The 26,999-nt window shown below is 44.3% G+C and overlaps 1 protein-coding gene across 4 annotated transcripts in view; it reads right to left on the bottom strand.

Annotated features, from left to right (window-relative positions):
- Positions 1-16,251: 16,251 nt before the first annotated feature.
- The window catches only part of C7H10orf143 (chromosome 7 C10orf143 homolog), a 22,067-nt gene continuing 11,319 nt past the window's right edge, over positions 16,252-26,999 (bottom strand). For all 4 annotated transcript variants that reach the window (XM_068951394.1, XM_068951391.1, XM_068951395.1 and 1 more), the window contains 3 exons: positions 24,237-24,377; positions 24,053-24,118; positions 16,252-21,148 (listed from right to left, as the gene is read on the bottom strand). In XM_068951394.1, coding sequence (XP_068807495.1) covers positions 21,119-21,148; positions 24,053-24,118; positions 24,237-24,377 — 237 coding nt within the window. In that variant the 3' untranslated portion in view covers positions 16,252-21,118. The remainder of the gene's footprint in view (positions 21,149-24,052; positions 24,119-24,236; positions 24,378-26,999) is intronic.

Below are 26,999 nucleotides of genomic sequence, written 5' to 3'. Positions count from 1 at the left end.
TGCTGCAAGCGGCGATAGCGGTGAGGACCGCGCGCCCCTCGGCTCTGCGCCCGGCCCTGGCATCTCCGGGAGGCGAGTCAACGCGCGTTTACTGCCAATCCCTCCGCCCGAGGGCCGAGCCGAGCCGAGTCTCTTCTCTCTGCGGAGGTTTCCCGCCGGTCCGGAGGCTGCTGCTCCGAGGGGCGTCAGAAGGCGTCTCAGCTGCTGCTGTGCCGGCCACGACCGCCCAGGCGGCGCGCTACCGACCTGCGTGCAACGCGGGGAGTTCAGCCCCTCGACAAACGATTCAAGGAAGGGGAGGCTGTCGGCTGTTTGCCTTGCGGACTGGGAGCAGACGCGGGCACGTGCTTGCGCTTCTGACGGGCCTCCGCTATCTCACAAACGCGCCGGGGGCGACAGGCGCATGCCGCGGCGGCGGGGCACGTGGCCGACGCTTCGTTAGAGGCGCTCCTCGATTTGGGCTTGGAAAGCGAGAGCTCTGGCTTGGACGGAGCCTTGCCATCCGCGGCGAGGTTTGCTTCGCTCCTTGTCGTCCCGCAGCCGTCCCCCCTGAGGATCGCGCTGCAGACGGACTGGGAGACCCTGCCGGGGCAGTGAAAGCATCCAGCCGCTCGTCCGGCACGCACCCTCCTGCCTCCTGCAGCGGCGCGCCGCGCCGCCCTCGGCCTTTGCAGGCCCTGCCATCTGCTGGCTGTTGCGGGGAAGGTGGCTCGCGCGGCCCCCCCGGGGGCGGCGGGCTCGGTGGGGCGCCCGCGGGGCCGGGGGCGCGGGCGCAGCCCCGGCCCCCCGCCAGCCGCCCGCGCCGCCCGCGCGCCCCCGTCGTTCGGCAGGCTGCCTGCTGCCCCGTGCTTCCTCCTTCTTGGGCTCAAGCGACGAGCGGCACGTGTTAAGCAACGGCTGGCGACTTCCCTCCCTCCGGGCAGCGAGTCCTGCCGGCCTTGTACGCGACGGCTCTGCAGGGCGTCGCCATAACGCCGTCTCCTAACGAAGCCGATTACGTCCGTCCCCCCGTAAGGAGCGCTGACGCCTAAAGCGCTGGTCACCTCCTCGCAACGTCTGCCGGCTTGGCTCGGCGAGGGCCCCAAAGCCTCGCGAAGCGGGGCTGGTTTTCCTGGCGCGGCGCGGAGCAGGCTGGCGGAGCAGAGGGCGGCGCGGAGGGCAGCGGGTGCCGCGGCGGGGCTGCCGTTGCCTCCCCTTTGCTCTGCCCTCCTCGCGGTGTACCGAAGGCAAACACGATCCGCGTCGGGGGCTGCAGCGGCGCCGGGCCGGGGGGGCGGCGGTGTCGAGCCAAACCCAGCCCGGCCGCTTGCAGCCCGCGGCTTTTGCCGTGTTTCGGAGAGGCGGCGTGAGCGACGCTCGGTCGGCGCCTGGGCCTGGCGACGGGCGCCGGTGGGGCTGGCGGAGCTCTCGGGCGAGCGCCGCGGCGGACGCTTCGTCTGCACGAGAAGTGGTTTTCCCGGTCGCGGCAGAGCACGCTTCGTCGGAAAAGCCAATAACGTGCAGGGCTCTCGTGGGCGAAGCCCCGCCGGCGCCAGCCGCAACCGGGGCAATGTTACACCAAGCCGCTGGGACAATTAATCGCAGCAGAGCCAACTTTTTACGCGGTTTTCGGAAAGAGCGTGCCGTTGCGGCTCTTCCCCTGCCGGTTGTTCAAACCTCGCCCCGCGGCAGCAGAACGGATCTTGTATTCCAGCTCACGGGAGGCAGAGGCAGGACGACCGCCCCGGGTAGCGATAAATGCGTTTCTTCATTTCAGAGATGAGGGTTAAAATCTGGCGCTTCAAGTCTCTCTCTTTCTTCGCTCTTTCCTTTTTAGCCAAACCTGCTTGAACGCTGAAGTGGGCTCCTGAAGAGCTCCGCAGTCCCTCCCTGGTGGGTTCCTCCACCATTACGGCTGCTCTTTGCGGATGTTTCCCTTGGTTTCGGTGCAGTGAAAAGGCAGCGTGTCTCGTCCATGATGGGTAAAAGCAGCAGTAAACTGAAACTGAAACAGAAGTACAATTCACAGGGGAAGCACTACCAGAGGTTTAATGTATTCCCCTCAGAAATCACAAAAGTCTTTCAGGGTCTTATGCGTTTATCGTTAAAGGCCTACAACACTTGGATGAGTAAGGGCACCTGTATATTTTACATTTTGTTGTTGCATGTAGACATTTTATAAGTGAATGCTGAAATTGCAGGAGCCTCTCTGTTTTTACAAGCTGTTTCGGAGCTGGAAACGTTAGTGACTCTGACATGTTCTTAACTATTTTCAGAGGTTTCGGTATTGATTTCTAGTGGCAGGCTGCGATACCGCGCAGCCAGGATCTGCGCTTTGGAGGATGCAAGTAATGATAAGGCAATCCGTGGCACGGCACAGGAGTTTATTTCCTCATGCACACTTCATTACACAAAACAATTATTTATTTCAATCCATATACTGCTTGGACTCTCCTTTCCGGCACACAAGCGGTTGGCATGTAAGCCGGGTTTCAAACAAGCACTGTGTGTAGCGTTTGTAAGTGCATCAGCAATACATACTCGCTGCAAAATGCTTTCTTCCTTTGCTTCGAAATGCAATTAGAAATGGTTATGTTTGTGCATCCACTGGGAATCCAAGTTTTCACACTGCGGAGGAGTTTTCCCTTATTTTTTCCTGAGCCCTCGAGAATCCTTATAAAATAGCCAAGTGCTTAACTTCGAACTAGACTGCAAGAAAACGGCAAACTGCATGAAAGCAAGGAGTGGGTCATCTAGAGGATTAAGAAATGTCGAAATAGGGGCAGTACGAGGAGCCCACGGGCATGTTATCAGGTGAGGGAAGGGGAAAGCTGTTCCTCCGGCATCCGTTATCGGACGGGATGGAGTGGGGCTGCAGGTTTTCAAGTCTGTTACTGTGATCTTCATGCATCGACTACAGTTTATTTGTTGTCTTGCGCTAAAAAATTGTCACCGAGTCTGCAATGGAAATACTTCTGTAATTGCCCGCATTATATGGATCATTGACCTTCAGCAGTGGAGCTGCTGCAGCAACTGTCCATTTATCTGGAAAATTACCACATGGCAAGATCGCATTAGGCCCTGCGCTAGGTCTCCTCCAGCAAGTGCTCGCCTGTTATTAGCTACTGGCCCACACAAATCTTTGCATTTGGCTACTTGCTGCACCTCTAGTGATTAAATGCAGAAGGAAAAGGACCGGCGACTAGCCACTTTGCAGCACGATTTTTTTTCCTCTGGTTTCATATAATCAGAGAGAACAAGCAGCTACTGTTTTTGCTCATCAAAGGTAAATATCGGCTTGAAAATACACATGTCCAAGTTGAAGTTCAATGAAGCAGCGTAAAGAATAACGAGCAAGAGCCAGCAGGCCCTACTGAGACGTGGTGCTTAAAATGCAGTGTACGTTGGGAGCCTCAGCCCAGCTGCTGGCCGCTGGTTGAGCCTCGGGTCGCCCGAATATCGCAGCACCTATGAACTCAGCCGCTTGCCTTTTGGGTGATCCTCCCTAGCTCTCCAGATCTGACACATGCGGTTTGGATTGCGCACTGGCCTCTACGGGCCAAATCTTCCGTTGGCGTTGGGTGGCAGTTTGTCCAGTCCCGTTTGCGGCCCTGAAATCCCCACTCCACGCGGCCGGCGCGCGGCGGCGGCAGCGGCTCCGGGTGACCCAACATCTTCTCCTGCCTGTCCCCAACGGGATCGCGGTCGGCGTTTGGACACTTCACAATCCGCGTCGGCAGCGTGGAGAAAACACCCGTACACGTCCCCGTAGCAGGGGCGGGCGCACCACAACCGTCCTCCGGACGGGACGTTCCCTTGCAGGGTTTCTGCAGCCCCCGGAGGCCGAGCTGTTGCTGCCTTGAAGTTATCGCGAGCGCGTGAGACCTCCCGGAGGAGCCAGCTGGCCGCGGCGTTAGTACGAAATGGATTTTGGACTGTTTTAATGAGTTGGGTGGAAAAACGTAAAAGCCGTTGGTTGCATGCTCACAGACAGCTATTTATACAATTATATTTATTTATTTAAGGAAGCTCAGGTAAAGAAGGGAACAAGACCAAACTCTTTAATGGCAGTTTCATATAACCACTGCAAATTGACTAAAATACATTCCACTCCGTGGCAGATGTAAATCTGTTATTTCCTTCCCACGCGTAGCTGCAGCTCTCGGCTAGGACTTTACAGCAGGCAGAGGTAAAGCTAAAATAAGATGCTCATTAACTTCAGTTATATTTGCCTTTATCTTGCAAATCTTTATGTGGATTTAAAAAAATATGTACAGAGGAAAATTAGTTCCAAGCTGTGTGTTCAGTGACAAATGTCACGTCCCTTCGATGCTGCGGCGCTCAGGCAGCATATCCGTGTGCCTCGCGCGCTTCTGTCGCTGGTGCCGAATACTTAAACGGGGCAAAAACCCTTCTTAGTATCGGCCGTCTTAAAAACAAAGTTTATTGGACCTACCTCAAATACTGACAATAACATGAGGTTTAGGCCACGGTATATTAATAACATACGTAGAAAAGAAACGCTCCCTGTTTATCTTGGGACTCTTGTACAGAGGTTTGGGATCAGATATTTTTCTTTGCTTGGTTTGTTCCTTCCTTCCGCAAACGTCGATTATTTCCAATCCCGCCTCGAAATTTCACCTGGAAGCTCAAAACGGTCAGTCAGCACCTTTCGGTTGAAAACAACGCGCTCCGGAGGGAAGCGGTGTGGTGTGTGGTGGATGTCAGGCGGGTCTCGTGCCCTGCTGCCCGCCGGGACACCCTCGGCCCCCGGGGACGCGACGCCCCCGACCGCCCCGCGAGCCCCTTCCCGGCCGTGAGCTCCGCCGACGGCACCTTCCTCCTGACGCTCGCGCTGGCGCTTTGTCCTCGGTGTCCAGCAAAATTTCAGTTCTGCCCCAAAGCAGCTGTGAAAAATCTGGGTCAAAATCGGTGCCTTGAAAAGGCGGCAGGAGACTTCCAATGAGCTCTTGCACAATTCCTATTGAAACAGAATGTGAGGACTTTTGTTCTTAAATCCTGAATGTTGTAAGTAGCTGTAACTTAATCTTCCCCCTAAGAAATGCCTCCGCGCGACATCCTGTTGCTCTTCTTGTTCCGCACGATTTATCTTACCCCCAGTCAAGCACAGGGCAACTTACCAAAAGATGGTCTCTGCTCGCCCCTTGCAGCCTGCGCTTGTTTGCTTGGCTTGACGCTTCATTCTTGCTCTTGATGCCCCTACAGATCATCGCCCGCTCGATCTTCGTGTTCTCTTTAGTGCTCTCCTATGCCTTTTTCAGCATCGACCGCCTTCGTGGCTCCGTTTGTCCGTGCCGAGCCTCGCGCACGAAGATTTTCGCCGTGCAGCGGGAAACGGCGTAGGCAGGAGCCGGGTCTTGAGGCCGGTGATGCTGCGAGCGGGGCGGCGGGCGAGGGGAGAAACCTGCCCAGCCGGCGAGCTGCACCGGGGCTGCCCGGGACCGCGGCGGGGGCTGCGGGCGGCAGGTGCAGGCGAGCCCAGCTAGGCTCCGGGTAGCGCGAATTAGCAGAAGAGAGCGGGCTGCAGCGCGGGAAGGCGTTTGTGTGGACTTCCCTGAAGAATTTGCAGCTAAAGGAAAATACCTCTTCATGGGATAAACCTAGGGTTTTAGGTGAGTGCCCCAAACGTGAATATGGTGGTATTAAGCAAGTCTGCATTTAGCTGAAAATAAGGGCACAGATTGGCCAAAGCAGTTGAAGAAATGGGCCAAACAACACACATGGGCCTGAGTTTTGATTCAGTGGGCAAACAAAGGTGGTGAGACGTGGACAATTTTGGTATTTCCAGGCTTGCTGTGAGCTTGACCCTCCAGTCTTACATCTAATGGGAGCATCCCGTCCGCGGGCTGGAGCGTCCGGCGCGCTCCCGCGGGAGCTGGCTCCCGAGGACCGCAGGAGAGCGTGATTTGCTTGAAAGTAGGGATGTGTCAGTGAAGAAACACGCGGTCATGCGTTCACGCTGGGCTACTATAGCTGCGTTACAGCCCCTTGGTGCAAGCCCTTGCGAGGCTGGCACGGTTGGAGCACGGCCGGCCTTGGAGCTGTCGCAGCTCGTCCTGCCTGGACGTTGCACGGCGGCTCCTACGGCTGAGAGAGCGACGCAAACACAGCGTGCTTTAAAATATGCCTATATTTGAGTATATATTGGAAAAGCGCCATTTATATATAACATAAAATCTCTAAATATTTGCATTTTGTTCTGTAGCTGTATCTGCAGGAAACGGTGAGAGCAGGATCAAGCCGCAGCCCGGCTTTGTTTTGCTAGCGAGAGGAGTTTTTAACAGGCTTCGTTTTCACTACATAAGTCACTGTGTGCTCTTCCTTATGCATCTGTTTCTCCTTGATCTCGCTGCGTGAGTGACAGCTACTTCACACTAGCATTATCTGTCAAAATATTATTTAACTGCAATACCTTCTAGAACAAGTTTTTGTTATCATTAGAAATAAAAATGCAGTGATAATTGAATCCCTTCATATTCCCTGTGTAAGGCAAGGAGTAAGACATATTCGCACCTAAGGGGAAAACACATCTGGATTTCCTCTTTGCCCCAAGATCACGTACTCTCCCTTACACCGAAACTGCTTTGATTCACGGTACCTTAGAGGGAGATGAAATTTGCAATGGATGCATATCATCTAAGGAAAACAATGGCATGCACGCGATTTTGCTATAGGAATCGCATTAAATAAATATATAGCAAGCCACGGTGTCACAACAAGTAGATGTACAATTACGAAGACAAAATACCCTGAGGAAATCAACACACGGCTTATTAATATCCAGGCCTGCAGAAGACAACTGTCAGACAATTGGTCAACAAGGTACATGGTATCTGTTAGGTACTGACTAACCCATTATGATCTTTATGAAGTGTCCTTTTGGGGGTCTAGATCTTCAAATATGAGTTGGAAGACCCTTTTCTTTTATTAGTTGCTAAGCTCTTTATACTTTTACCATATTGCGGCAGGTTAGAAGTCTGAGCTTTATTGTCTTATGTTATTGAAAATCCAGATTCCCGCAGCCTTCTCCCTCAGGTCAAGATTTGTCTGAGAATACATTCTCATTTCTCCATGTACAAAGGCTGTCTGGAGAGAGGCAGAAAAAGATTATGACTGTAATATACTTAAATCCAATTTATTTGCCTGACTAGAAACTTCCACACTTCGCAATTGCTTCCTACAGAAGATTTTGTATTTAATTCTCTCATCGCAGGAAGAAGCGGGAGCGATCTCAGTCTTCCAACAGGTACATATATATATATATATATATGTTCAGCACGCACCTGAGCCAGGCGAAACGCGGCGGAGGGGACGATGAACATAGCACATGCACGCACTCACTTTGCGTGTTCGCGGTTTATTTCCACTCAGGAATAGCGCAGCAGAAAGGGGAGCGCGAGCGTGCTGAGCAGGGCTGGCGCCGCAGGTCGCCGCCCGGGGTGGACGTTGCTTTGCACGATGGCTTCGTGCCGCCGCTCCTCCTGGGCGGAGACCCCCCCCCCGTTACCCCCGGGCGGTCACCAACAACGCCGTCGTCGCGGCGTTGCCGCTGCTTTCAGCCCTCACGGGAGGAGGCGCGGGAGCCTCGCGGCGGGGGCAGAGGCCGGGCGAGCTGGTGGCTCCCGTCCCACGACGCTGGGGAACTCCACGAAGGAGGCCTCCTCCGCGACCAGGGCGCGTGCCGCGAGGGCAGGTCCGTGAAGGCGAGAAGGGCGCGCTGGTGGGACAGACGTGCCGAGGAGACGAACACCGGTCGGCTCCCACCTGCTAAACGCCTTGAAGGCGGGCAGGAGGGGGCTGCTCTTGGTCCGGGGTTTCCCACTGCTTCAGGGCAAAATGCTTCTCTTGAGTCTGTAATACGAGGGAAACAAAAAAAAAAACCCGGCCCAAACAGATTGTGAATAGATTATGTATTTGCATAAATGCTACAAAATGTTTTCAGCGCTGAAAAAAAAAAGAAATCTCCGCTCAGTGCTTGGTTTGGAGCAGACAAAGTGAATTGTCTCCAAATGACCTTGATGGAGAGTCAGGGTCCGCCCGGCTGGGGACGTCAGCCCGCGCGCCGTGCAGGTGCTTGGTCTCCGAGCGCCTAATACGAGTCTCGTTTATACCAAGCGCCAGGAAAGAGGCCGCAGCTCTCCTGCAGAAGTTTGGGGTATGTGTTGGGTTGCTCCGAGCGTCCGCAGCTTGCCCAGCTGAACGTCAAGTATGTGGCTCTAGCGCACTGGACTTTGCAGCCCACCGGCCTTCTCAGCCCGCGACCGGACGCGACTGAAGTCTCCTTCCTGCTCGGCGGCGGCTCGAAACGGCGGGGCGCGCGCCCCGGCTCGGCCTTGGCGCCGGTGCCGCGCAGCCGGCGCGCCACGCCGCCTTTTCTCATCCGCCTCGCAACCTTCGGCGCAAGGTCTCCTTTCCGAAGTTGTCACCCCACGGGGCTCTAAAATCATAACGATTAATGCAGGGAAAGACTCTCGAAGCCCCTTAATCCGTCCCTCCCGTTAGGGCAGGATTGTTCGAGCACACAAAGAAATTAATGGGGAGGGAAGGAGCGGGCACGAGGCAGTGACCTGCTCTGAGGCAAGAATTTGGGGAAAAAGCCGAAACTGCGTCAAAGGACTGATTTCGGGTACGGAGGCACAGCTGCTTGCTCGGCTGTAGCGCAGTAGTTGTCCTGGAAGCGGTCTTCACCAGAGGCTTGTCCCAAATTTAACACCTATTCAACCATTTTGTTTACATTTTTCTTTTCTTTTTAAGGCTGATCCCACAGCAATAACAGGTAACCTAAAAGATTTCCAATATTCAAGTCTTGTCACCTCTTTCAGAGCTAATAAGCAGCTATATTTACAGGTGCAAATGAAGCGTCTCTGAAATATCCTCCTCTCTGCTTTTTTTTTTTTAAACCCTTCCTTATTTCTCAGTTATATACACCTTTTTTTCCCCCTCCAGTTTATTTTCTCCTCAAAACACGGCCGTGCAGCGTGACTCTGTGCCCGGGCAGCTCTCCCGCCGCTGCCCTGGTCGACCGGCGCCTTTCGGCTCCGGGCGCCTGCTGCCGTCCCGCAGTCCCAGCCTGCGCCCACCTTTCGTTTCCGCAGAGTTTGTCCCAAAGCAGGCTGTGGCATCAGCAGAAAAAAATAATTTTCCTGGAACATGTGATTTCTACGCGTGCTAAGGAGGAAGGATGAGAAACGATGTAGTGAGCATGAGCTTGCGCTCCCGATGCTTGCGGGCCGCGTGAGCCCTTTCTCCGGCGATGCAGCCTCCTGCCTTTCGTGCCTTCCTACGGGCTGGTGCCTCTCCTTGGAAATCTGGGGATCGCAACATGGAAAATGGGTAAAAGTAATCCCTACGGGATGGTTTTCTCATCTGCGACACAGACGGGTTATTGATGATATTCTCTTATTTTGAGTTAGCTGCTTGAGATCGTCTGAGAGAGATGCTGTGGCTTGACTTAAATCAGTGAGTCAAATAACTGCCTTTCATCGTGACTTAAATCAAAAACTTGGATTTAAATAATTTTTTTTTCCATTGTGCTTTACGTCTGTACTTTTTTTGTTTTCCTAACGGCAAAGCCCGCTCGCGACCGTGGGCAGAACGCAGCCGCGCTCGGCTCTGCCTTTGCCGCTAGACCTGCGAGGAGGGGGCGTCACGGGCTCGCCTAGAGGTTTACACGCAGCCTGCCGGAAAAACGTAGCAACTCGACGGCCTTAACTCCCGGCAAGGCTAGAGGCGTGCCGTCGCTGGCGTCTGGCAGCCCCCGGCGGCCCTTGCCTGGCCGCGGACGTTGCTCGTTGCTGTCCTATCTATCATGTCTCTTGCATTTATCGGCAGCGGTCCTACGCGCGGAGCAGGCCCCGAGGAGGAGCTCTGCCCCGCGGGGCGCCGCGGCCCCGGGGAGCCCAGGCGTCCGGGGCAGGTTCCCGCGGCGTTCCCGCTGTCCTCACCGCCGCCTGCGGGTTGTGTGAGCAGAGCTGCCAAAGAGCCGGATTTGGCCCTTAATGTTCTTTTGATGTATTTTTTTTTTTGTTTGTGTGTGCAAATAAGGTTTAATTTCTGGACTTTGAACAGTTTGCAGCTGAGTTTATTAGAGTGCTGCGTTATTAAGTCGTATACTCCGGGGGTCAGAGCAAGGCATTTGGAAACCTCAGCGAACATTATTTATACTGTTACACAAAGTCGAGAACTTCAGACATCTGGTACTCACCACCAAAGCAGGCAATGAAAACAAAGACATATTTGTAATCATACTCGGTAGTCTTTTTATGTGAAGTAATTACTAAAATAATCTAAAGACATGGATCAGATTATTAATGAAAATTATAGCCTGCAAACTACCGTAATGTACATCTCTACCTTTCATAAAGCAGACGGGAAGCTGTATAACGTAATGAGTCGCCGTGGGGAGTGCGGTGCCAGAGCCGCTGCTTCGAAATCTGTCGTCTCAGCCGACGAGCCCCGAAGGGAGCGTTCGCCGCCGGGTGCCGACTGGGCCGGCGACGGCCGTTTCGGACGCTACGCTTTCTGTCCCATGTACCGATTTTGCTTTTTTTTTTGCACTGAAGAAACTCAATATGAGTTATCAATGAATCCCCTTTAGCATGAGCATTTCCAGGCGCAGGGCTGGATAAAATGCCAGGTCGGGTGGAAAGCATCCGGGCCGGTTTGCCAGGACGGCTGTGGGAGCGGCAAGGGAAAGGCAGGTAGCAGGCAACCGGAGGAGAGCGCCGCGGGCGAGGGCCGCGGTCGCCGGCGGAGCGCAGCGTGCCAAAATCAAAGCGCGTGTAACTACCCAGGCCAGCAGCGGGGGGACCCCGGCGCCCTGCCGATCCGCGGCCCGGCACGAGCGACGCAAGGGCGCCCTGCTGGCCAGATAGCTGCAGATTGTGTCAGTGGTTTATTGGCTCCCAGGATGTTGTCCGTTTAGATAATTGACGAGGTTAAAATATTAGAATTACATTTACATAAAGCTAAGGGTAATCTTAGTGTTTTATTATTTTGTAAAGGACCCGAAGTCCGTAGCACGCGTATAGTCGCGCATCCGTGGCTCTACAGGAGTCTCCTCAGATACGGACGTGCGAGTTGCAATCTGCGGCTTTCATTATTTACTCATACTGCTGCTGAATCGTCCGCTCTTCCAAAATCGTAAAGGCAGAAAAGTTGTTTTTATTTGTCATGTGCCTCGTTACAACTTTCCCGGGATTCTCCCTCTTGCCCAACGTAATTCTTCAAACGCGAAGAAACCGCGCAGCAGCCTGATGCCGCACCGATGGGCGGCCGCAGTTGCTCTCCCTGCCGACGCTGTTCGCAGCGCGCGTTAAGCTCAGCTCTGCGTTTGGGCAGTTCCTGATTCTGTCCTGCGACGAGGTCCACGCCGGTTATTTTGCTTGGCCCTGTTTAGTCTTAAATTCTACAAAACGTCCGTTTTGTCTGGTTCCCCCCTCCGTGCCGCACAGTGTCCACTAACGAGCCTGGATTATTGAAAACTGAGCGGCGGCAAAAGCAGACGTTCGCTATTTCCAACAGAAAATCAGGACAAAGTACTGATTCCCCGTCACCGTAGCACCGCGTCTGTGACAGCGCCGTGAACCATTGCTATTAACACGAATTCATGCTTCGGCCTATTTTGAAAGAAGTGTCTCCTGCACAGCAAGAAATACCGGTGAAAATACCGATATTATGGATGCGAACATCGGGTCTGTAGTCTTAATTTTTCCACCGCGATCTCCCTCTCTCTCGAGCTTCGGACCTGCTGCCTTACTTCCTTACGTGGTTAAGCGGCGCGGGGCGGCGCAGCGGCTTTGAGCGCGCCGTGCCTCGGCTCCCGCAGCCCGCCGCCGCTGCAGCGCACCGACGCAGGACCAACGGGATGCTGGGCAGGGCAAAGCCTGGGTCGTTCCCTGCGCGGAGGGTCCTTTTCTTGCTGGTAGATGCTCGCAGCGTGGTTTCGATCTGGAAGGGATCCTGCGGAGCCGGGGCCCGCGCTGACCCCGGCCTCGCAGACCTTCGGCACCTGGAAAGGGAAGGTACCACGTGAACGGCGCGCTGCCGTTGTAACGCTTGGAGATGGACTGTTTCATTATCGTTGCCGCAAATATGTCACAGTCCGGTCCGGCTGGAAGCGTGCCCGGGCTTCGCTGGGCGGCAGCGCGGCGGCGGGCGGCTCTGCCCGTGCCAACGCGCGCCTCGGGAAGCCGCGGGCTGATTTTGCACTGCTGCCTCCGTAGATTAGGAGAAACCTTTTTTGCTTCTGTAGGTCTGCGTTGCATCTGCAGTCCTCCTGAAACTTCACAGGCCTCTTACTGTGCAATTACAGGAGGATTTTAGTCTGATTATACATTAAAAACTCCTCTCTCTAAAGAAATTCGAAGATCAGAGACATTTTCTTTCAAGTATTACATTGAAATTTGAACACTCCTGCTGCTTATTACAAAACGTGTCTGCGAGGCAGCACGGAAGGCTGAGACTTTAGCTTTTCATTGTTCGGGTTTTTTTTTTGCTCTATTTAAACATTGGATCTAGGCATTTTGTTTGCATCTCAGTTTCTTTTATTGAAATGTATGTTATGGAAGTTTTAATTACAGTCTGAACAGAATGCACAGTCACAAGCCGTTGTTATGGATAGCATTAACAGGGCTAGGAGAATCAAAACCAAACAAAAAATAAATGACACTTTTGTCCTTCAGATATGTGAAAATGTGAATGCAAATGCTATAGCCTTACTTTTTCTGATCCCCACTACTCTCTAATCTTATCAAATACACATTCCCATATTCTGAGTCAGTCTGATAAAGCGGCTTGATATAAACAAGTTGCATTAGATTTTGTAGAGCACATTTTCCTAGTAAATCCAATTTCACAATTTTTTTTTCTGGTGACATATTAGCCATTCCTTAGTATATAAAATGCTCTTTGAATATTTTAACTACTGTGTTCTGCAACAAAATGTAGCATAATGTGGTTGTCCTGTACATGGTCGTTCTTTAGAAACCATTCTTTAGTGGAGATAGATGTACTGCAGTTTTACGGTGTGCTCCGTGTTTGCTCTTTCAAGACACAGGCAACCGGCGCTCACCAGTAAACACCTCGGTGACCAGTACCTGCCTGGGTGCAGTGCATCTGCTCGGTTTGCTTTTGATATCGCTGTTTGTCTGTGAATGGAGGTGCCTCAAGGTTCATAAATCTGTATGCAGTAGTATGGGTTCTCTAACAGCAATTCATTTTAATTATGTGAGACATAAAAAGACCACCTACAGATGAGACAATACAGCTGTAAGATTCTCAAGGTTACTGTGGGGAATACTTCATAACTGAAGTATGTTTTCCCTAAGGAATTATACTACCATTTGATTTAATTTTTAATTTTTACATTTTAATCAAAAATAGATCAAATGGTGGTGTTATCTCCTGGGAAACATACTTCAGATATGAAGCAGTCCATGTTCCTTTTAAATATGTAAAGCTGCCATTTATGTATAACTCATGAATGACACCCTGTGTTGCAAGCAAATATCATGCAGTGATTTCTATATTGTTTCAGTAACAACACTATAATCATACACAAATATCACTACACCTGATTCTGCAAAGCAAACTGTATTAAATAGCCTGGGCTTCAGAAGTTAATACAATATATATCTAGTGCTAAATAAGAGCCAGCATTTATTGAACGTGTGCACATTAGTATTGGCAGGGACCATATCCCATGGGGTATTCAAACATCAAGCAAGTTGTTATTTAGGTTCCTAAAAGCTATTATTTGAAAACTTAGATTCAGAAGCACAGTTTAATATATCCTAGCAAAGAACAGAGAGTAACGTTTTCCAGTTAGGATGTCACAATTTAGAGACCTTAATGCATAAATAGTCATGGAATGGCAAATCTGTTCTTAAAAGTTGCTGAGGGCCTACTCGGGTTCAGATCAATAAACGGCTATTTGACAACCAGTCCTGGGCTGGTTGATTTTTGTGTTTGAGAACAAAACAAGACTGCCAATCTTTTTCTTGCTTACTTGTGAAAGCTGAGAACAACTAAGGAAGGCAGAACCACAGCAGCAGATCAATCCAGATGATCATTGACCTGGGGAAGCCCACGGCTCACCGGTAAAACTTGTCAGGGCTGAGAAGTCTCGGAGAACAGGAACCTGTTGGCGTCTGCTATATGTGAGGTAAGGGAGACGTGCAACCCTGGGCCATAGAGTCTTGCCCAAATAGCTTTGTTTTTCACTCTATTTTCTTCCTATGGTTTCCAGCTACGTCTGTGAATTTTAGTTTTCTGCACAAGTCACTTCAGTAAAATATCTGTCTCACCAGCAATGCAAACGCCTTGCACTTATCAGACCCATGTTTCCCAGTCTTTGTATGCGGTCATTTTCAATAGAAGTTTCATGCATGATAAAATGGTGAGCTGTAACTTTTAATATTATACTTGCTGAGAGCAATTATTGCAAATATTGTATTATTAATTTGTGGCTATTAATCTGCTAATACAGGATATCGTATTACGTTCTCAGGAACCTCCATATTAGGTTTTCAGGAGAGCTGACAAGGTTTTTATACTTGCAGGCATTCAGTTTTCCCTAGTAATGTAGGCATAAACACTATTCATTTTTAATTTATTATTTTCAATAGATATGTTGTAACTATAAATTTCCTGGCTTCATAAAACCCCATATACCAGAAACAAAGTTCTTTCTGTCTTTGTTAGCAGCCAAGATGAAGTCAACAAGTAATTATTAGCAAATGAATAATTAAGTGAACACTATCATCAGTCTAAAACAACCTAACCTAGTACAAGATGTTACATAACACAGGTAACGTATTTATTATTTTCATCAATAACAAGCTCATCCTACCCCCTTTCACATTCACTCTTGCTGCTTCAGACATGAAACCAGGTATAATTCTCTTAAATAATGTTTCATCTGCTTACCTTTATACAAAACGTATGTACAATGCTATCCAGTCAAAATCCTGCATTCATCCATAAACAGACAAAGTTGCTTTACATGCAGTATATGCAAGGATACTTGACAAAAGAAGCAGAAAAGTAAGCACAACCTGTGCCTTCACCCTCCCTTCCCTTGGTTTCAGTATCACCATTCCCGAGTACAACTGTTCCCTTCCCAGGGACGTTAGACTGTATTGTTTGGCAAATGGTACGTTTTTCCAAGGCAGCCATTTAAAAGAAGGCTTCTGTAGCACTCAAATAAATGCAAGCAAGTAAATAAATTAACATGTAATAATTCCTCAAACAAGTTTCATTCAATTTTTTGAAGACTTTGCAGAAACGGCTATTTAAAGTAAGGGCTTTAAAATGCAGTGTGTATCCTGTATTTGCTTTAACAGATGCATTCTGAGTCCTCATGAGGACTTTACATAGGTGAATGCCCTGTACCTAGGTTTCTCATTAAGCCTTGCAACAGCAGGCTTATGTAATACAGTGCAACGGACTCTCTTTTGGGATTAGACATTAGATAACATAGGCTAGGTCTGCACTAGCGGCAGCTCAGTACAGCAGAACAGTCCACTGAAGCAGCTTTTGTTGAGCCCCCTACGCCTGTATGTAGCTGGAGGTTTTACTCCAGATCAGATTTAGCCTAGTTTGCCGCACTGAGTAGAAGTGCCTGAAGGACCAGTTTTGGTTCAGATTCCTATGGTCCCATGAGGGCTGGGCAGCGTTTGATGTGCACCTGGAATAAAGGTCCTAGGTTGGACTGCTTCTGGAAGGAGCTGCTTCACAGGCACTGGAAGAGTGCTAAAAATTGAACCAACTCACAGTAAATGGCAATGGCTGGGAGATTTGCTTCAAAATCACACTACTACGAAGTGAAACGATCACCTAAATAAAGCCATAGCTGCAGGAGATCACAGCTTTGATTCACAAAGGCATCTAGGCACCTATCTTTCTCTTGAAGTCTACAGGAACTTAAGAGCTAATCCTAAAACATTCCAACTAGGTGAGGAAAAACAAAATCTGGAAACACAGAGGGAGAGGAACATCTGACGAATACTGAAGCTTAACTCTACTAAACCAAACCTATAGAGGAATTACTTCATTTCAAAATATTGATTTTGCATATCATTCATATATCTGGCCAGTGAGGGGAAAAAAACTGTGCGGGCTATACTGTGGAAATGGCACTTCATATAATATGAACCAGAATGAGTTTTTATTTACCTTTATGCCTTGGCGTCTGCAGAATGCAATTCAATTATTAATGGAATAATAAAAGAAAAACAGTCGATTTCATACTGTAGTCAAAGTGGTGTTTAATGATTCTGCTTTTGAGAGTAACAATTTACAAAATACAAAGTTAAAAATATTAGATATCATTTTTACTTGAATTAAAAACGGGCTGTATGTGTAATTTACTATACACATGTAAATAAAGTACCACTCAAGTTATTGTGTGTACAAAGCATAATATTAATATAAAGAGCATATAAAATCTACTAATAAAGCAAAATTCCATAGTCATTAAAAGGTGAAGGAAGTCTTACAAAAATAATTTTGTGGTACTACTGCAGATCTGACACAAATCTGCTTTGAAGAAATATCTACCTGTCCAAACCTGCACTGCATTCATCTGTACCTATTACAATAGCTTTATGATTCTGACTAATGGCAAATCTTGAAACAAATGACAAATACAGTACATCTATTTAAAAAATACCACTATTATAAGTCTTCAATAAATTAAACTATTTCAAGTGTTTCCACACCGGCTGATTTATAAATGCATTCCGTACTCCATTAGGAAAAAAACCACCCAAATACTTCCTAGCCTAAAACACCTAAAGTTTATCTACAAACGTATGAACTCTGGTTTGTGAAAAATCAGGGATAACGATGATGATTCTAAAAAGAACCGGCCAAAGATGTCAGTTAACACTTTACAATGAATAGACTAGCAGCCATTTGACAAGGACCAAAGAAAGCAGAAGCAATGATACATGGCACATGCTGCTTTGCCCCATAAAGAAATGAAGAGTTTGCACGTGAATTTAGGCTCGTGAAACGAACACTAGTTATTTCACATTTGGATACTTTACATCGAATATAATCAAATTTACATCTATACAGATTATTTTATTTATCAGCAGTAGCATTCCCAGAAAAGTAAGTAAGATTTGGCCACGTTTTTGTTAGGATTTCTGGCCTCATGTAATGAACAGTAATTTAGAACGCTGAATAAAAATTACCCTTCCTCCCCCTCCTACCTTCAACTGCAGCTCCCAGAGGTTTATTTATTTATTTTACTGTAAGCTAACTCAAGAAAAAATAGAAAGGAGCTATTTTTAACAAATGCTAGGCAGAGCATACTTACACCATGTGAATTAAATTAATATGAGCATACACACACACAACACTTGAATTCTAGAAGTAGAGGAATTATTTCTTACACAGTAAAGACACCAATGCTTAATAAAAATGGAAAAGTCAAGTTTAACATTCTCCTGCGGGACAATGCATTTTATATCAACAAACAACTGTGAAGACAAAAACGCCATTGGAAACTACAGACATTTTCAGTGTCTCTGATATTTGATGTTTGAGGCTCAGAGGCAAGAAATGAAGCAATGCTCACAAGAAGCCTGGTGTAAAATACTGACATAGTGTACGTTTAGACTGTTCCCACACAATGTGTCCTGTCTAGTCTAAGACAACTCTTTCCATGTGTCCACTATGAGTCACTAGAGCATAAAGGATATCGAACGAGGTGGTCTCGATTGGCCCAGTGTGGTACTTTTGCAGTTAAATAACTAGGGAAAATTATCCTGGAAATTGAGAGGCTAGGGATGCACAAGTTAAAACACTCGTAAAATCTGAAGGAACAGAAAGCTATAGACAGGTATCCTTTTAAATCTTTGCTAAGGAAGAGAGGCATCACATTTCTGTATCAAAACCTGCTTTTATGTAATCACTCTCTTATTACAAACTGTGTTATGATGCAGCAGAGATGGTAACTGCCAAGTATTTTTCATCCCTTTCCTGTACTAATGCATTTTATTTACACTCAGTGTAACTACATGACAATGGTAAGTGGGATAGGCTGAAAATAAGGGGAAGTTAACTTTCCACTACTTAATCTATTCCTACACCCCTTTTTTGATTTCATTCTCAAAACAGATTTAATTGGTAGGTGAATAGTTATTCTTCTATTCTTCTATTAAACATTATTATAGAATTGATCCTACTTATATCCTGTACGGTGTTCCTGGAGAATGCAAAAGGCTATAGTAAAAAAAAAAAATTACTTGTGACAATTTTACTCCAGTTTACTTTCTGTAATATAGCATTTAGATGTTCAAAATGTACATGTGAATAAAATAATTACTACTCAGTTAGACTTGAAACCATTACCTTTGCAACAATGTAAAGAACAGGCCCATGTTCATGTTGCAGATTACAGAGTAAAAATAGTATAAAGTTATCCTATTTTGTTAAGCTGTATAGATGCAGTAATCTCCAAGGACTGTCTTGAGAGTCACTGTGGACAGTGTAATAAAATACCTGCACAGCATACAGTAACAATGAGAAGACTGATATGAAAAAATTACATTAAAATCAAACACTAGTATGACTTCATCAGCCTTCTGTAACGCAGCCAAGAACTATAACCAATCCTGTGACTTATGTAAGACGAGACTTTATAAAAGTCAAATAATAGTTAATCTAAAAGGAGAAGAATTAGAAAGAATGTGATATAAAAATTATGGAGATAATAAGGAAAACTAATTGATTCTCTTTTTTGCCACGTTCCATACCAGATTAAAACAAAGTAAGTTTAAAGCAAACAGAAAAAATACATGCATCAGCCCTACCTGTAAATTCTTAACATGACAAAATTTGAATTATTTAAACAGAAAATATCCTTGTTGGTTTGATGATGCACGCACACATCATCCCCATACGTTTTAAAACTGGTAACGTGCTTCTTTGCTCTAATATATTCTAGCAGAAAACTTTTTTGACTATACACTGTTCTACTCATCATTACTTGCCATACGTTTTACTCAGTGAAACGTCCTAGATTTTCAGTTATTCTGCAACGACTAACCTTTCAGATACTTTTTAGCCTTTTACCTTCAACCAGCTATTTGAGCTCTTACAGCACAGAAATTGATGCCTATCTTTTTTATTTTTTGGCTCCTATTATTATCTGGATTTTTAAAAAACTAAGGATTGGAAAATTTTGTAAAAATGATTTGTCCATAATATATGAACTAGTTACCTCTGTGAGAAATATGTACTTTTGCAGTAAACATCAGTCTCTTTAGAATATATTTTGTATTATTACTTTGCACTAATTGATAAACTCTGATCTGAATATATGGGAATTTGCTTATGCACTACTATCTTTTCAAGGCAGTTTAAGTTCCCTTCTAGCTTGGATAGATACTACTGCATTTATCAATCTGTATTAGGAGTGGGAGGAATTCAGGAGGGCTTTTGTATCTTCAAGGTAATAGTACCGATGGAACTTTAAAAAAATCACTGTGTTTCTTAACAGACTCGATCTTTGACCAGACTGTACTTTTTTTCTTTGATTGAACAAAGTTTTGAAGCATTTGAAATATTTCATGCTCCGAAAGAATTTATTTTCAATGTAACTAAAATTTATAATGGTTTGGAAGAAATTTATTTTTTCCCTAACCAAAGAGTTTGGATGCTAATTTATTCCAGCTCTATTTTATAGACTTATTTCCTCATTTATCACTTATTTGAATTCAGTGTTTGTATGATACTAGTTTATTTAAGAAGAGTATCTTCTTAATAACTGTCAACTCAGTGCCAGCAACAACTCCACACACAATATGGAAAGCATTCTAGGACTATGAAAAAAGCTTCGTCTAAACATTTTATGGCCTGGTAAACCCTGCCTTTGAAGATCTGTCACTAGCTTGTCGCAACTTTGGAGCTACCATTTCAATTTAAACTGGTTCCTAGCTGCTCTCTAAACAGTTTGGAGTCTCTCTCCAAACGCTGTTATGCCAGCCATATTTGTTTTGGGTTGAACTGTACCCGAACGCAGCAGGGCACAGCCGTAGCTCAGCAGTTCTTCACACAGCGGGGATGGCCTTCTTTGTGACACTCAGGAGGTCACAGCAATTTGCCTGTAATGCCAAGGGTTAACATACTGCTTGTTGGTTCTGAGCTTTCAGAATCCTTCTGCCTGTCCCAGAGCATCTAGTGAAGTGTCAAACCCAAACACCACAACTCAGCTATCTTAGAAAGTCTAAAAATCTGAACATGTTTAAAAATTATATAGTCATAAATACTAGCAAATTGAAAATGAAATGGTTTGTGGCTAAAAAGTTCAAGATCTTTTAAACAGATAGGATCTACTATCACAGTAATGGGAAAGACAGATTCATGGACTGTCAGATGGTATCTTTAACAACTTTGAGAGAACTGAATTACCGTTCATTTGCATTAGAGTGCTGTTCAAATAATTTTGCTTCTTCTACTAACTGCTTATCTGCCACATTCGCAAACTGTTTACCATAAAAAATTAAAAGTTTAACATATCAGATATCTGATTTGGATGCATATTTTGGATTTTAAAAAGCATAGGCTTCAAAAGGACTTTTACTGGCCTTTGTATAGGTGCGAAGCTCCATAGCTCTATCTCAGAAACTGAAAAGAGTCCTCCCATTCCTGCCAACTTACATACAGCTCAGGTACAACTGCAGGCCCTGTATCGATGTAAATGCAAGGATCGCTTCCTAAACGTTATCAGGGAAAGCACAGAAGAGAGACAGGAAAACATCTTGTATCAATACCACTTTTAGCCCAATTCCAGGTAAAGACTAGGCCAAAAGCCAAATCAGCTAAACTACTCTAAAAAGTTAAACCAAGCTTAATGTCACTTTTCCTCCCATATACTGAGCTATGTGAAAAGCAGAAGTATTTTTCAAGTGTAAAAAAAATGATATACAGAATAGTGCACTTAAAAGTAACGCATACAGCAAACTGCTATATGCTTAATAACACACACACAAATCCAAGCCACTAGTAGAACGGATGTACAGATATCCAGCAGTACAGTATTCACACGTGCATCCTTAGAATGTAAAAAGAAAACCAGTGTTGCTGATTTGCCATTTCTCAATTTCTAGAAGCCCAGAATATGGTTGAAGTGTCCCTGAAATGACAAAGTTCCATGTCATTAAAAATGAGTGAAATTAAAAATTTTTCTTTTTAATTCTTTTAATAATATATGTTTTCAAACTTTTTTTTAAAAACATATTGTGCAACAGTTCCATTAACAGCATCACAAACGTTCCCTTTCTCCCTGAATAACTCATAGACAATTACAAGAGACTGGAGAGTAAAAGGAATTGTCGATGTAATCTGTATGAGGAGTACGATTGCATTATGACAGTAGTTTTGCACATCAGGTTAAACTATACCTAGAAAGAATACAGACAATTTTAGCATCATATGGGTATCTATAACACCAGGTATTTTACTCTATTTAATTACTAAATGTTTACAGATTTTGAGGATAGAACAGAAATTTATTTTCTGATTGGCAACTGTTATTTAAAACTTAAGTTTAAAATGTGATAGAAACAAACACAAAGTTTTGTGTCGATTTAAAAAATGTATTCACAATATTACTTTCAAAACAAATTCACCTCTACTTATCATGTAACACAGGAAAATCTTAAGAATGATGGTGTTTCCCGCACAAAGATCCTACCTAGCTTCCTTCTTTTCTACTTAATCCTTGCCTAAATACTCAATAACACATCGAAAGCTTACAAAAATTCCAAGAACTGAAGTAATACTTTTTTTCAAATTCGTGTTTAATACAATTCTATCGTTCCTTCTGAAACGTAGTAGTCATGAAATGTAGAAAAGGGACCCAAAAGGTAAGCGAGCAAACCATAACAATAATGATACTGTATTTAAATACATATTGAAATCCAAGGTACTTACAAGTGCTGAAACAGACTTAAATGTCTTCATGAATGCTGATGCTAGTGAAGTTACTCACATTACCTATTAGCTCCATAAATATTAGGATTTCTTGATGCAAAATACAATGCTGAGGAGTCTACCTACAACCATGACAAACTTTCAGTTGAATATGCTTTCTGTTTGACTTGTCCCAATTTGGATGCTTTCTTTATTTGAATTTCCCTGTAGAAAACACAGCTTCTTATCAGAATTTTAACACTGTTGTTGATTATGAAAATAGATGGTAACGTTAATAATCTTCTTCTGCCTGTAGGCTCCTCCCTCAAGTTCATTTTAGCTGTTCCGAATGGCTTCCACAATGTGTTAATTACTGTGACAGTCTCTGAATTTCCTGAAGTGAAATTTTAACTCTAAAAAAATTTATCTGAGCTAATTCCAGTTTACTAAGCACTATCTGCTTGATATAAGCTTTGTATTATTTTAAGAATGAACATAATTTACTAATGTAGTTCCTAACAAATTTATCAAAGTATAAATATATCATATGCTGTGAAACTTCAATACATCAACCCTCGTGCAAGAGGTGAATTTTAACTCTTCAAGCTATTTGGCTTTGTATTTTTGATCTCAAGTTCACTAGCAGGCCATATGAAGAAGAATACTTCAGGCTAATCTGATTTAAAATAGAAATGGTGTTATTTGGAATAAAGATATTTACACTCATGTCACATAAAACGACTCACAGCTTTCCAAAATTAACTGGTCATCAATATAGTAGAACTTTACAAACTCTAATGTAGGCATTTTAGTTCTGCAATATAACAAAATTGACTTCCAAATATGCCAACTTGGGTTTCAATCCAAAGATGCTCTTTAAGGTCTCCATGCCCCCAAAGATGGTAACACATGTGAAAGTTCAAATTTGGTAACTCAAACATGTGGTCACACTAATTTCTATATTCCTGGAGTCAGCCATCGATCTGGCTTCTACTTTGTTTTTAAGGATGAATAGAAATAAGTCAACACACATAGTAAATGTCTTTTCAGTCACAACACCTGACTTACGAGAGCAACCTAACTCTTATGGCATTCAATGGGAATTTTGCCATTAATTCCATCAGATCAAAGATTTTGCTATAAACATTCAGGCTTTTAAAGAAATGCATGGCATTCCCCAAGCCCCTCCTTGTTTTTGGCTCTCTAAAGAATCTCCTATGATGGTTCAAAAGGATGCAGAGGATGCAAACAGAAGTTAATGGTAGCTCCCAGTTTGAGAGACTTCCTAAACGTTGGTTAGACAATTTGTATGAAAAATGAAACCGTAAAAACATCCTAATCGCTTTCATTGTTTCCCAGATAGGATCTCTTGAGGGCTTTAGCTTTTTATCCTGGGAAAAAGAGAGTGTTTAAGATCATCTGTTAGCGGTACAGTCTAGTGCTACTGCTGCAGTATTACAGCATATTACATTGTGCCAAACCACAGCTGTGACTACAGCCTACATAAATACATTAAAAAAATGTAGATTTTAATTAGCTTACTTGGCTATCAGGAGGAGCCTATTTGTAGCAATACAGAACTCAGCACTATTCAATGATCCAAGTACTTACCTTGTTTTTCAGAAAACTCAGGCTGTCTGTACTGAGTTCCGATTGCCATTGGTTCTTTAGGTAACTAGTTTAAAACTAGTGCTAGTATGTCTATGGTGCAATACGTTCAGGCTGCTATTTTTTGGCAAGAAAGTATTGAGTTAGGGGAAAAAAGGAGATAGAATGGAATCCCTGAATATTTTATCATCATCAGATAAACCAAGAAAGATGTAAAAATGGGTTAGAGGAAGTTGTATGTTACTGTGGGCTTTAGTTACTTCCTAAACTCTGCTTTTTAGAGTGAATTTGAAAAATGTGTTTGCAGTCTCTATATTTTCCAATTGATGCTGAAAACATATTAGTTTGTACTCTGCTGGTATACCTCCAAAGCACTAAATCAATCTGCCTTCTTTTATTTACATGCTTTATTCCTGAGAAATGTAATTGCGGTTTTTATTAACTTTATATTTTATGGATCTAATACTTAAGAACAACTCTATCTTTTATGTCACGGAAAGAAGGTTAATACACTTACAGATTCTCCAGCAATACATCTTGGACAAGGCTGGGCAGTACCTCTGCTTCCATGGTTTTCAAAAATCTAATTAACAAAACCACATACAAAACCATCAAAAAAGCGATTACTTGCAATTTTATTATAAAACATATTTTAAATATATTCTTCTAATAAATAGATATTGTTGATGATGTAAACGTACCATTGCATCTTGCTTTGCCTTTGCAGCTTGAGGAAAACAGTCAGTGGAGACTTTTTGTTTAGAATCCAGCTCCATAGCGCAATCAATGAAGCAAACATCAGCCTCATTTGGAATGGTTTCTAACTGCTTGCATATTCGCTTCTGAAAGAATTAAAAGCAATATTTACATATCTTTGCAAGGCCATTGAATACAAGTTTTTAGTATTTTTATTGTTTATGAGTGATACGGATCTCACATTCCATTGGAACGTCTTGTATGGAGAATAAGGCCTAGCAGACACTAGTCCAGAACTCAAAAAGTTTGTATCTAACTCTGTGCCTCATGCAGGATGAGCAGGGAAGTCTGTAGATAACACTAAACGGCTCTGTGCCTCAGTTTCATAAAATGGGGATAAAATGCCACTGGGAAAGGAAGATACAAGGATATACTTCACCGTGCATTAGTGCATAATTTAGGATGGAGCTTATCAAAGGAGCGGATCATGGGAAGTTGTGTGAAACAGCTAATTAAATCAAGGAAACGGAAGGAAAACCCCGAAGCCAAGTCAGACAGTTCTGAAGATATATTTTGTAATGATTTCTTTACATCTTTTTCTGAATATTGTCACCCTTTTAAAGCTTTCCATTGCTGTGAAATAAATTAACTTTCTACTTTTCCCTTGAACTGTTGTCTAGTTTTGAGTGACTTTTCAATGCCTGCAAATCAAAAGCACTTATTCTCTAGAGAATAGGAACCCCCTGTTCATCCTCAACAGGGTGGTCTTTCTCACACCCCAGTACAAAATTAAAAGTCCCCAGAAAGTACTGCTTTAGTACTCTATAAGAACCTGTTTAGGAATCCATAAGGTTGAAGTGCAAGTCTGTGGAAGAGATCTACCAACAGGAAACCTTAAGTAGAATATCTTTGGCTTGTGACTGCTATGCCATGCAGTGGGAGGACTACCCAAATCCCAGGGTCTCCTTGAAATTGTAGCATCAAATTAATGGAATGAGAGAAAATTTCAGAACCGACACAGACGTTTCAAGGTCTGACTCTGACTGAATTCCAAAGAGATAAAGATGTTTGGGAAATTTTTTTCTGATACCTTTGTGTACAAACTTTGTTTTAGGAATAACAACATTTGATCTCTTTCACAGGCATATGATTGTACAGGCAAAAGATGAGTTGCCACAGAACTAACAGACTACCGAAGCATGGACACTAAATTTAAAATTTGAATACTTTACGTAAAAATAAAATGGATCAATACAACAGAAACCTCTGTGGAAAACAGTTGAAATGAGAACACTATGAAGGAATACAAGATATTTGCATGGGAGATAAATCAAAAAGTGACATATGTATTGTACTACAAAAGTGAATAATATAACAACAGAAAATCTGAGAAGGTCCTCTAAAGATAGACTGCCCTCCACTGGGAAAACATTCTCTTGCCTTTGTTGCTGCAGAACTCGTCCTTTATTAAAAGCTACAGCATGGTGGTACAGCAGCATAACTAGCAAGATATGTGAGATGAAGCAGAAAAGGAAAAAATGATTTCCTACCATACATCATAAGAAATTTGGCTTATTAAAAATAAATTCAAAGTATTGGGGTTTTCTTTTGGGGGGGGTGTTGAGATACTTAATATCAGTAACAAACATTCAGCATACAGAGCAGCTAGCTGACAGTCTTATCATACTGATGTTTGTTTGCTGGCTTCAGGGAAGACTTCATTTCCTCGAATTCTATCTCTTAGCAAAGAAATAATACATCAATCCTGCCTGACAACAGAACACATTTAACACAGGATTCAAAAAGTTTTTGATTAATAAAGATCAACAAGCTAGCTATTCAAAAGACAAGCAAAGTTTTCATCAAAATGACTAATTTTGTTAGAGAATTCTTATGCTACACCCAGCCTGGAAGTATAGTTCAAGACAAGCAACAGCAAATCATATACTGTCCTAGCACAGGTAGCAAACAGATCTATCTAGAGAGAAGATATTCTGTACCTTCTTTTTCAGTTGGAAAGTCCTGAAAAAATAAGCCTGTAAGAGACATGCCAAAAAGTGAGCCTGTGGCTACTTCATTTTTGCTGAAAGGATAAAGACCTCACAGAAGATACTTTTCATAAATTATGAAACTAAACAGGTGCAATTACTAGCTACATACAACTAACTAACCTGAATGCAATTGAAAACTTTTTTCAGAAGGACTACCAGTTGCTTTTTGATTTAATTGTAAGACTTTTAGGATTGTCTATACATTTGTTTGTTACAAACAATTTCTGTTCTGTTTGCCAAATTTTTAGAAGTCTGGCTAGCTTCTGTGTATTTCATAAACAGCTGTCCTGCAGGTATAAAACCGGTCTCCATCCAGCTCAGTCTTACGTCTTTAGCTCTGCTGGATACGTTTACGTAGAGGACAATGACAGTGGCCTGTAGATGTTCCCCACTGCTAGCGCCCAGCTCCCTACTGAAAGAGATGCAGATTGCTCAGTTTGGGAAAGTAAAAGGAACGTGAAGGCCTGGAGGTCGTTGTCCTGGAAAACTTTGTTTGCAGTCTCAACAACCCTAGCCTAGAAAACGTTTGACTCTCTACTGGCCTCTAAACCCAAATGCCTTAAACTAATGCAACACCAATGAGCAACTGTAAAATAAGTTTCTGAAATCGATGCAAATAACTTTTAATATACAAAAGACAAAGAAATCACATGTACATGTATATAATATACAGGAGGAGCTGTGGGAGAGAAGTCGTCTAAGGCATCTTGCCCATGT

The sequence above is a fragment of the Struthio camelus genome, chromosome 7 (assembly GCF_040807025.1).
Source record: "Struthio camelus isolate bStrCam1 chromosome 7, bStrCam1.hap1, whole genome shotgun sequence".
Classification (NCBI taxonomy): domain Eukaryota; kingdom Metazoa; phylum Chordata; class Aves; order Struthioniformes; family Struthionidae; genus Struthio; species Struthio camelus.
The sequence above is the reverse complement of the archived record's forward strand: the minus strand, read 5'-3'. Positions and strand labels throughout refer to the sequence as shown.